At 33.8% G+C, this 12,579-nt stretch overlaps 1 protein-coding gene across 3 annotated transcripts in view; it reads right to left on the bottom strand.

The window, feature by feature from the left end:
* SKAP2 (src kinase associated phosphoprotein 2) overlaps window positions 1-12,579 on the bottom strand; it is a 274,043-nt gene that overhangs the window by 167,957 nt on the left and 93,507 nt on the right. For all 3 annotated transcript variants that reach the window (XM_063667455.1, XM_054495186.2, XM_063667456.1), the window contains one exon: window positions 9,975-10,082. In XM_063667455.1, coding sequence (XP_063523525.1) covers window positions 9,975-10,082 — 108 coding nt within the window. The remainder of the gene's footprint in view (window positions 1-9,974; window positions 10,083-12,579) is intronic.

Raw genomic sequence — 12,579 nt, 5'->3', positions numbered from 1 at the left:
CTACATGGAAATTGAACAACCTGCTCCTGAATGACTACTGGATAAATAACAAAATTAAGGCAGAAATAAATAAGTTCTTTGAAACCAATGAGAACAAAGACACAATGTACCAGAATCTCTGGGACACAGCTAAAGCCGTGTTTAGAGGGAAATTTATAGCACTAAATCACCATAAGAGAAAGCAGAAAAGATCTAAAATTGACAACCTCACATCACATTTAAAAGAACTAGAGAAGCAAGAGCAAACAAATTCAAAAGCTAGCATAAGATAAGAAATAACTAAGATCAGAGCAGAACTGAAGGAGATAGAGACACAAAAAAACCTTCAAAAAAATCAATGAATTCAGGAGCTGGTTTTTTGAAAAGATCAAGAAAATAGACAGACCACTAACCAGACTAATAAAGAAGAAAAGAGAGAAGAATCAAATAGACGCAATAAAAAATGATGAAGGGGATATCGCAACTAATCCCACAGAAATACAAACTACCATCAGAAAATACTATAAACACCTCTATGCGAATAAACTAGAAAATCTAAAAGAAATGGATGAATTCCTGGACGCATACACCCTCCCAAGTCTAAACCAGGAAGAGGTCAAATCTCTGAATAGATCCATAACAAGTTCTGAAATTGAGGCAGTAATTAACAGCCTTCCAACCAAAAAAGGCCCAGGACCAGACGGATTCACAGCCGAATTCTACCAGAGGTACAAAGAGGATCTGGTACCATTCCTTCTGAAATTATTCCAAACAATAGAAAAGAGGGACTCCTCCCTAACACATTTTATGAGGCCAGCATCATCCTGATACCAAAACCTGGCAGAGACACAACAAAAAAAGAAAATTTCAGGCCAATATCCCTGATGAACATCAATGTAAAAATCCTCATTGAAATACTGGCAAACAAAATCCAGCAGCACATCAAAAAGCTTATCCACCACAATCAAGTTGGCTTCGTCCCTGGGATGCAAGGCTGGTTTGACATATGCAAATCAATAAACATAATCCATCACATAAACAGAACTAATGACAAAAACCACATGATTATCTCAAAAGATGCAGAAAAGGCCTTCGATAAAATTCAGCAGCCCTTCATGCTAAAAACTCTCAATAAAGTAGGTATTGATGGAATGCATCTCAAAATAATAAGAGCTATTTTTGACAAACCCACAGCCAATATCATACTGAATGGGCAAAAGCTGGAAGCATTCCCTTTGAAAACTGGCACAAGACAAGGATGCCCTCTCTCACCACTCCTACTCAACATAGTATTGGAAGTTCTGGTCAGGGCAATCAGGCAAGAGAAAGAAATAAGGGTATTCAAACAGGAAGAGAGGAAGACAAATTGTTTGCAGGTGACATGATTGTATATTTAGAAAACCCCATCATCTCTGCCCAAAATCTCCTTAAGCTGATAAGCAACTTCAGCAAAGTCTCAGGATACAAAATCAATGTGCAAAAATCACAAGCATTCCTATACACCAATAATAGACAAACAGCCAAATCATGAGTGAACTCCCATTCACAATTGCAATAAGAAGAATAAAATACCTAGGAATACAACTTACAGAAGATGTGAAGGACCCCTTCAAGGAGAACTACAAACCACTGCTCAAGGAAATAAGAGAGAACACAAACAAATGAAAAAATATTCCATGCTTATGGATAGGAAGAATCAATATCATGAAAAATGGCCATACTACCCAAAGTAATTTATAGATTCAATGCTATCCCATCAAGCTACCACTGACTTTCTTCACAGAATTAGAAAAAACTACTTTAAATTTCATATGGAACCAAAAAAGAGCCCATACAGCCAAGACAATCCTAAGCAAAAAAGAACAAAGCTGGAGGCATCACGCTATCTGACTTCAAACTATATTACAAGGTTACAGTAACCAAAACAGCATGGTACTGGTACCAAAACAGATACATAGGCCAATGGAACAGAAAAGAGGCCTCAGAAATAATGCCACACATCTACAGCCATCTGATCTTTGACAAACCTGACGAAAACAAGCAATGGGGAAAGGATTCCCTATTTAATAAATGGTGTTGGGAAAACTGGCTAGCCATATGCAGAAAACTGAAACTGGACCCCTTCCTTACACCTTATACAAAAATTAACTCAAGATGGATTAAAGCCTTAAATGCAAGACATAAAACCATAAAAACCCTAGAAGAAAACCTAGGCAATACCATTCAGTACATAGGCATGGGCAAAGACTTCATGACTAAAACACCAAAAGAAATGGCAACAAAAGCCTGAATTGACAAATGCAACCTAATTAAACTAAAGAGCTTCTGCACAGCAAAAGAAACTATCATCAGAGTGAACAGGCAACCTACAGAATGGGAGAAAAACTTTGCAATCTATCCATCTGACAAAGGGCTAATATGCAGAATCTACAAAGAACTTAAATTACAAGAAAAAAACAAACAACCCCATCAAAAAGTGGGCGAAGGATATGAACAGACACTTCTCAAAAGAAGACATTTATGCGGCCAAAAACCATAAGAAGAAAAGTTCATCATCACTGGTCATGAGAAAAATGAAAATCAAAACCACAATGAGATACCATCTCACACCAGTTAGAACAGTGATCATTAAAAAGTCAGGAAACAACAGGTGCTGGAGAGGATGTGGAGAAATAGGAATGCTTTTACACTGTTAGTGGGAGTGTAAATTAGTTCAACCATTGTGAAAGACAGTGTGACGATTCCTCAAGGATCTAGAACCAGAAATACCATTTGACCCAGCAATCCCAATACTGGGTATATACCCAAAGGATTATAAATCATTCTACTATAAAGATACATGAACACGTATGTTTATCACAGCACTGTTCACAATAGCAAAGACTTGGAGCCAACCCAAATGCTCACCAATGATAGACTGGATAAAGAAAATGTGGCACATATACACCATGGAATACTATCCAGCCATAAAAAAGGATGAGTTCATGTCCTGTGCAGGGTCATGGATGAAGCTGGAAACCATCATTCTCAGCAAACTAACACAAGAACAGAAAACCAAACATTGCATGTTCTCACTCATAAGTGGGAGTTGAACAATGAGAACACATGGACACAGGGAGGGGAACATCACACACCGGTGCCTGTCAGGGGGTGGGGGGCTAGGGGAGGGATAGCATTAGGAGAAATACCTAATGTAGATGACGGGTTGATGGGTGCAGCAAACCACCATGGCACATGTATACGTATGTAACAAACCTGCACGTTCTGCACATGTACCCCAGAACTTAAAGTATAATAATAAGAAAAAAAAAGAGGTTTAATTGGCTTATGGTTCTGAAGGCTGCACAGGAAGCATGGCACTGGACATCTGCTTGGCTTCTGAGAAAGCCTCAGGAAGCTTACAATCATGGTGGAAGGCAAAGCGGGAGCAGGCACAACACATGGTAAAAGCAAGAACAAAAGACAGAGAGTGGGGTTGGGAGGTGCCACATACTTTTAAATGACCGGATTTCACAAGAACTCACTATCACGAAGACAGCACCAGGCCATGAGGGATCTGCCCCCATGATCCAAACACCCCCCAACAGACCCCACCTCCAGCACTGGGAATTACAATTCAACATGTGATTTGGGCAGAGATAAACATCCAAACTATATCACGTGGAGACAGAGATTTAGCGTTTCTAACAAGCTCCCAGATGATGCTGATACTGTTGGTCAACTGACCATACTTTGAGTAGGAAAGGGCTAGAAAATCACTTCCTTTTCAGTACAATATCCACCTCTCTAAACCAGTCTTATCAACACTCCCTTAATCAAAAGCAGCACAGCAGTATGCTAGCTGGGGAAGAGGGAAGAAGTAACTCTTTTAAGAGCAGAGCATGATCCTTACAGTTGACAGACATGAATTCAAATTCCAGTTCCGCCACTATGTAGCTATATGTCATTGGGCATATCACTTAACCTCTCTATTCTTAGGTTTCCTCATTTGTCAAACAGTGATAGTATTCTACTTCATAGAGATACTGTCATGATTAAAAATTAGTAATGTAGCAAAGCATTTAGCTTGCTACCTCCACTAGATGGTCTCTATGCCTTAATTTAACCTACATTTAACTGCCAGGACAATATCCCTCAAATCTGCATCCCTCACTTCAGTATACTCCTTCAGGGATCTCTTAATGACTACCAAATCAAAGGTAAATTCCTTAATTTGGCATTCAGCTCCTACTATAAATCATGTACCTACCTCCAAGACCCCCTCCACTCCTTCCTATTCAACACCACCTCTGGTCGTCACCCATATCTTCTCCACGCAGATCACCTCACCTCACTGCCACCATTCAATTTACTAATTCTGAAATGTGGGGACACAAGCATTTAGTGCTCTAGGGAATGTCTAAGCAATTACCTGGTTCAAACTCTTCATTTCACATACCAGACAATAAAAATCCAAAAAGGCCTAAGCAACTTGTCCTTGACAATAAAGTTATCATCAATTATAATGAAAACCTGGTTTCTGAGCTTGAACTCCAAAAGTTCTTTTCAGTTTTCCCATTCTCTGCAACAAACCTCAAGACCCACATAAAACTCACTTAAATAAAAGGCCCTCCCTCCACAATCTCTTAGAATTTAGGCATAAAGTTTATGCTGTGGTTTTTTTGACAGGATGCTAAAACATATGGCTGATTCAGTCAATACATCAGGAAGTAAAATCAATGAAACCAACTACTTGCCTGGTATAGACTAAATCAGTTGAATATTGTAGCACGTAGTATTTATTATTTTTGGAATCTGGTTTAATATAACCTAGATTGCCAGTTACCTTATTCTAGGTGATTATCTTCTCCTGCCATCTAGATTACATTTTTCTTAAAAATAGGAACTTTATCTTATTCACCCCCAATTGCCCTGTCCAAGTATCTTGTTCTCCTCTTCATGTACTGTGTAAATAACTGCTAATTTGCTGAATTAAAGATGCATTATTTTTCATAATGTTGAGTTTTATTTAACCTTTGCAATCTTTCATATCTAGTCCACTTTGTTATAGTATCATCTGTCCACTCTGTTCTATTCTGATGAATTTTCCCGATCAATAGCATAAAAACTTAGAAAGATAATTCTCAATGGCTATGTGTTTTATTTACTAATATATACCTTTGTATCACAAAAATATTTTACATCTGTGTACTTTATATCCCCAATTGCACAATACATACCTTGAGGATTAAAAATATGTCCTCTACTTTCTGTCATTTCCTCAACTATAATCCCTTCCCTTCCACCAAAATATTTGAAACTGTGCTATACACATAGCACAATGACTAAAATAATCATTGTTATTAAACTGCTAAAACATATATAAGCTAGCAATTTGGCATATTAAGATAACCCAAAAATTTTAAAAACAAGAGTGAAATGTTAATACATGTTATATATGCAAAAATATGTGCAAGTTGCAAACTAATTAAATTTTTTAGAACAAAATACAAAAGATAATTTTATGTGTCAAAAATATGATAGTGGGTTAAAAACACCCTAAATGCTAAGTTACTGAAAAATTTTTTTTCTAGTTTTCAACATTGTTTCATACTTATCCTAAATGCTAAGTTATTGAAAAAAACCTTTTTTTCTAGTTTTAAACATTGTTTCACACTCTACTGATACGAGAGAAAAGTAAAACATCTATTTCGTGGCTTTTGTAAGAACTGATTAGTGCTACACCTAATTTTACACAAAAAAGGTCTTCCTCAAAAATTTGGTACATTAAATTTATGTTGTGCACATGGACAGGTTTATATCTAAGCCTGTTTTAGACACTTTCTAAGAGCTAATTATTTATAGGCAACCTGGAGACAATCTTTCTAAAGAAATCTGTTGGAAAAAAATGATTTACATGCTTTATTAATCCAAATTTTTGTACACTGGATTTTTGTAAAGTATACCAAAAAAACATTTTTAATATTATAAATTATGATAAAAATAGTTCAGCCTTTTTCTTAATCCCTGAGATTTAAAAAATAGTTCCATTCCTAAAAAAAAAATTTCTTCATACAAACCTATGTCTTGCAATGCCCACAGCCTTTCAGTAACCTAGGTTATTCAGAAATTTTTCGTTAGAAAGACACCAGGACAATAAATGACTGTTTTATATTTTCAGCTTCATTTTAGCCTTCCTGTATTCACACCCTAGAGGTTTCAGATTTTTATCCACAAAGTGATTATGGTCTAGGACTGAATCAGATTTGTAACAAACATCTACTGGGATCCTTTGACCTATCATCGACAGGCAGAGCCAATACATATCTTCTAGCTCACTGAATCCTTTCACCTTACCTTAGGGATTTTCCACAGTGCTATATAGTTAGAAGCTTTCTTTCACAAATGACAAAAATGAATGAAAAATGATTTCAGAATAGAAAAATGGAAACCCAAGTAATTATATGGTGTCTAAAGTCTACTCTCTATCTACCCACCTTAGTGCCTAAACATTTTAAAGTGTACAGAAAGGGATATTCTTTCAGGTTGTAAATCTCATTATCTTTAACTTTATCTGATTACTGACATGCACCATTTATATTGAAACTCCAATATATCCAGCCACATGATAGCATAAAACTTCCAACAGTGATCTACAATAGTCTAGAAACTATTATCATTTTTTTGTTTTCCAGAAAAAAATAAAGCATAAAGCTAATAAAATGAAACTTCTAATAAGTATACTTTCTTCTAAATAGGATATCAAAATGAAACTCTAACAGCAGTCACGCAATCATTTATAAATAAAATACAGACTCTTATTCTTTTTCCTAAAAAGGTAATTTGGCATGTCATTCTCTCTTTTTTTGCTATTGGTCTCAAAATGTAGTTCTTCTCAAGAAATATAAAACATAAGAAGCATTTTCAAAGAGGGAAAAGAAAAATTTACAAAGTACAATATTTTTAAGCTATGAGCTATACAAAAATCTGTCACCATCTATGTTACAATTCTAGTAATCAATAAGGTACTTTTTTCCAACGTACAACTCAAAAATCAATTATATCAACTCTTTTGTATAGAGAAGCAGCACACCTTTCAGGCAACTAGTATTAATGAGTAGACATGACTATAGAATCTCCATCTGTTTCTCTGACAAAGCTGTGGCTACTCTAGTCTCTCATTGAAATTCCATTAATCTGGTGTACCAAGGTCCAATGCGAAAATCAAAACTGCATCTAACCCTTTATCAGCTCACAATAACCTACAAGTGAACTCTGCCTGTTAGCATGCAGCAAGTTATGATTTTGCTATCAATCAGGCAGTTGGCCAATAAAAAAAAAAAAAGAGGCAGGCTGAAAACAACGTACCTGGCAGGGTTTGGAAACTTTCTTTTTGTTGTTTTCATCCCCATTCAATTTCTATACGGTGCTTGGACTTTGTAAGATTATGCATTATTCTCTTTGGCTGTGATTTAATTGCTACCAGCAATCAAGTCGAAGCATCACTGAAGTGTGCTTGAATTTCATTAGAAGATATAACTTATGCTACTTTCCTACAGTACCTAATAAACCATAAAGAAACCAAAACACATATGGCTTGAGGGAATAACTGGAAAATTAGGTGGCCATTTGGGAACTGAGTGAACTTTTGAACCAGAGGAACAGAGAAAAAGAAATATTAAAGCAAAAGACAGGCTTGGAATGCACATAGAGATGTGCAGGTTTGACCTTTTCAGTACCTTGAAAACTACATTAGCATTATGAAAAATACATATCATGTTTAGAGTTTATAACCCATTGAGGTTCAGATACTTTGTTAGTGCCTTCCATAAGGTAAAAGTCAAAAGGACAAAACAACAATCTGATTTGACAAAAGGCCTTTTGGTGACCTGTGCTAATTCGGTTATGCTTATTGTTAAATGCATTATCTTTTTTATAATTAATATATTATTGGACTGAGGTCACATAATGAAGCAAATTTATTCATCAAAGGAAAGAGAACACACACAAAATCTAAGCTGAAGAGAGAAAAACTGATACATTGAGATGATATTTTAGAGTGAATATTAAATGTCCAAGTGGTAGTTTAAAAATTTTAATAATGATATTCTTAGAAGAAAATGTGAAAGTATCAAAAATAGTATTATTTATATATCAAAAATGAGTAATACTACAGGTAAAAGTTTTAATCTGCTCAAGAATTGCTTAAACACTAATGAATAGGCACCATTAACAAAAAAACTTGATGTTACATATAAATGTTATTAAATAATATTTAAAATCAATAAAATAACCTTTTAACAACAATCTTTTAGTGTATTTCCTGAATATCTGGTTATAAAAATATATGATAAATTATTTACTATTAAAAAGAAAACACAATAATGTAAATGCACTATAATTTAATAATAATTTACTTTTTCTAACAAGCTACTAGAGGATTTCTGGCTCTCATAGATATTTAATTGTTGAATTTCTTTTTAGGTTGCAAATTTTTCAAGAATACACATAGCACTCCCCTGTATATCAAAATATTTATGCTATTTTAAGAAACTATGTATATATAGTCTATGAATATATTCTCTGCATGTCTCTTAGTATAAATATTCTGTCTGTGTGTGTGTATACACACATACATTCATATATACCAACATTTTACAGAGAAATAAAGCAATTGTAATGTGTCTGAAAAATAGTAACACTTAAATAATAATTCATTGTTTTGCCTGAAAATATTATTTCTTTGATTATAAAACATTTTCTAGTAGAAATGCTTTTGAAGATGAGGTTGGAAAGGGTAATGCTCTGTTTTGGTGAAGAGAAAAGAAATGTTTATCTCTTTAAAAGACAGAAAGTGAATATAACAGCAAAAAAAACCCTCCCTTTAAAAATAGAAATTAAATGTTTGCCGAAGCATAAAATACAACATAAAATAGATATGACTATTATTGCTACACTTTGTACAAAGTTCTGGATATGAAAAAAGATTGTTTTGTACTGAATCAGTGGTTAGAATGTTTATCACTTATGCATGTACTTGACTTATCCCTGTTCTGCAATAGACATAATTTTATACCTCATAAAAGCAATTTATGTTTCCAAAGGGAATAATCTGGATAACATAAAATGTGGAGTGCTCTGTTGCAGGAAGCATATTTTCATTCAGCAATTGTATTTAGAGATGGAACTGCACAGTTTGATCATCACATAGTGGCAGAAGGTATTATTCATTTCTATGTCTATGTGAAACTTTGAGTGCTACAAATTAATATGCATGACTAATTTATCGATACACATTCTTAATTTATAACTATATATTACCCTTATAAGGTTTCTATAATGCAGATGTACCCAATGGCTATAACAGAGAAAGTACATACTCCACTAAAAACAAGTTTCATAACTTTGGCAACATTCAATAGCTTTTAGAAATTACTAAGAGATAAATTTATTACTAATTCAGTTAATACAAACACTGCAATATTACTGCATAATATGGTGCACTTTTAAGTGACAATATAAAAATGAAAATGTGTATTAAAAGAAGCATTTGATAAAAACCTGTCTCAATGTGAAGAGGCAATGTCGGAAAATTAACTTAATATTTTATTAACTCATTTTGTATAAAGTTTTCAGAAAAAAATAGATCAAAAATCTTTTTTATTATTTATAAAATAAATAATACAGTAAGCCTTTAAGTAGCACAATAAAATCAAGCAAGAATCTGATAATATTAAATTAACTAACAAGCTGTTACTAATAATATTCATATGATGATACAGGCACTCTCTCAAAAATTTTAGTAAAGAAAATTTCCAAGAAAAAGAACCAACTACATACTTAGGAAAACCTCACTAGAACCACTAGAGAGAGCTCTTCTGTTCCTTAAAAGGTTTTGGTAAAGGTAAGTTAACCGAAGCCTCTATGTTCATCTGCTTTCTCATAAAACTAACACCTATATATATATAGCATTGTTTTGTGTGAGTGTCAGAGTTATGTGGGAAAATGTCACATACCATCAGAGGTGGCTTCATCGTCTTTATCATATCGTTCTGAGGCCAATGAAATAGTGTCTGGAGGCCCAGCAAAAGGGTCATCATATTCTTCCCCATCTTCTGCATCACCTGTTAAAAAAAAAAAAATCAGAGAACTGCCTTTTATACTTTAGCCATTTAAAGTAATGTTACTTAATGTTAATGTTACTTTGTTAGAAGAGGTAAATTCTACTAGTAAATTGAGTCATTGTCATGGAAAAACAAAGAAAACTTTTAAAACTAGGTAAAAACAGGTCTTATTTTAGTTTATAGCCATTGTAACTTAGACATAGTAAGAGTTTTTGAAGGTCATTATACAATTGCTTATTTATGACACAAAAGGATACAGTCCAAAATTATGAATGATCTCTACAAAGAAGAATCCAAAAAGTAGAAGCAGGGTAAAACAGAGTGTATATCCAAACAAACAAAACCAAAATAACAGTAACAACAACAACAAAACCCAGGAAGCACAACAGAAAACATAATACAAGTAACTCCATTTACCTATTCAATAATTTGAAAAATTATGATGAGAAACTAATAATTTGAAGCTGTATGAATATTTTGTATAAAATCACAGGATTAGAGAGGATTAAAAATAATCTGCTGCATTTTCCAGAGCACAAATCTTTTATAGAAAAAAACTGCTTTAAAATTTTCATAATCTTTTTAAATTCAAGTAAGGGTAATTTACAAACTAGACACTTTCAGTTTCATTCAATGGTATGTTATTATTTTTTAATGTTCTGGCCAGTTTCCTACTTGATTTTCAAATCCTAGGTTCGTTGATTGATTTTTTGATTGATTTTTCTATTTTAGGCTAATTAATCTCCACAAGATCTTGTGGTTTCAATTTTTTCCATATAATCATTTAAAATAATTTTTTTAAAAAAACACAAATATCTGCTAGCCCAGTTACACATAAGCATTCATTTCTCACCCAGACTTCACAACAAAGAAAAATGTATGCTTAATTCTATATTAAGTATTTGACTGTTGAATTCAAGTTACCTGACAGAAAAACTGCCACCTCAGGGATTACCCTTAAAGCACAAGGAAAATTCCGATAGGAACCACAGAGTGCCTACAGTATTACTTTTGAACCACAGTTCCTGGCAGATCCAGATTAATGCTACTTGTCTCTCCAAAAGGGTATCTGTGTCCTCTGACACATTTGATGGGTGTCACCCTATCTGTTACCACATTTTTGGTAGAGAAAATAGCCTCTCTCAAGACAACACTGTCCAAATAATTTTTTAAAAATACATATTCCTATTTCCTTATAATTTTGCCACTTCATGAGCAATTGTCATCAGAGACATCTCTCATTAAGACGATAAGGGCAGAACATAGAGATGGCTATATTGTCATCCTTAGGGATTCTACTACTAGGTACAGTAAATATGGTGATGTTACTCCCACAGTTAAAATTCTAAGGAACACATAAGTACTACTCATTCTTTGGAACTTAATTTCTCTTTCTTTTGAGATGTTCAAAGTCCTTTTCAGAACACTCAATGATCTCTCACAATATTTCTCTTATGAAAAGAAGAGTGCTAGGCTGGTGGCAGTGCTCACGCCTGTAATCTCAGCTACTCAGCATGCTTGAGGCCAGAAGATCGCTTGTGGCCAGGAATTAGACACCAGGCTAGGCAACATAGCGAGACCACATCTCTAAATAAAAATAAAAACAATTAGCCAGGCGTGGTGGCCTGCACCTATAGTCACATCTGTGGGAGGACCGCTTGAGCCCAGGAGTTGAGGCTGCAGTGAGCTATAACTGCACCACTGTATTCCAGCCTGGGCAACAGACCAAGACCCCATCTCTAAAAAAATTTTTTTTTAACAAAAGAAGAGTGCTCTGATTTCAAATATAAGGTAGGAAGGAACTTCATAAAGTGCTAGTAAACATGTTTTGATCATGTTACGACAGTTCATGGAATATGTACCAGTAGGGATCAAGAAATTCTCAGTTACTTTTAGTTGTTAAGAGTATCTTTACATTCTTAATGAAATTAAGAATTTTTGTGGTATGAATTTTCTAAGAATATTGCATATCTCACACAAAAAAAATCTTGCTGCAAAAAAAAGTATTAGGATACTTCAAAAACATTACTAGAACTTAGCATGTGGCATATTTTGCTATTATGACTATTTAAAAAGAACAGTAAAACCAAATAATATATAGCAAAGATTTTGAAAAAAATTCAGATATTCAGGCTTAAATTATATTAAATTCTATGTGGAAGTAAACAGAAAAAATTAAAACTTAGTTTTTAAAATTAGAAGTAGTTTCTTATCCTTTGATAACATCCATCATTATGTGTGCATATATATATGTGTGTATATATGCATTTATATACACATACATACACACAAATGCAAACACCATCCTATATTCAATGAATATGTATAAATATATACATACATATCAACAGTTCATTATTAAAGCTATAAACTCAATAATATCTGAGTAAAGAGTATTTATTCTACACAAACTGATCACTAACAGGTGAAAGACCTGAGAGTCTTTCATGGTTTGGTTTTTATGAAAGTCATGGTTTTGACTTTTATAGAAAGTCAT

This window comes from Pongo pygmaeus, chromosome 6 (assembly GCF_028885625.2).
Source record: "Pongo pygmaeus isolate AG05252 chromosome 6, NHGRI_mPonPyg2-v2.0_pri, whole genome shotgun sequence".
In the NCBI taxonomy this organism is placed as follows: domain Eukaryota; kingdom Metazoa; phylum Chordata; class Mammalia; order Primates; family Hominidae; genus Pongo; species Pongo pygmaeus.
Note: the sequence above shows the minus strand (reverse complement) of the source record. Positions and strands in the feature narration are given on the sequence as shown.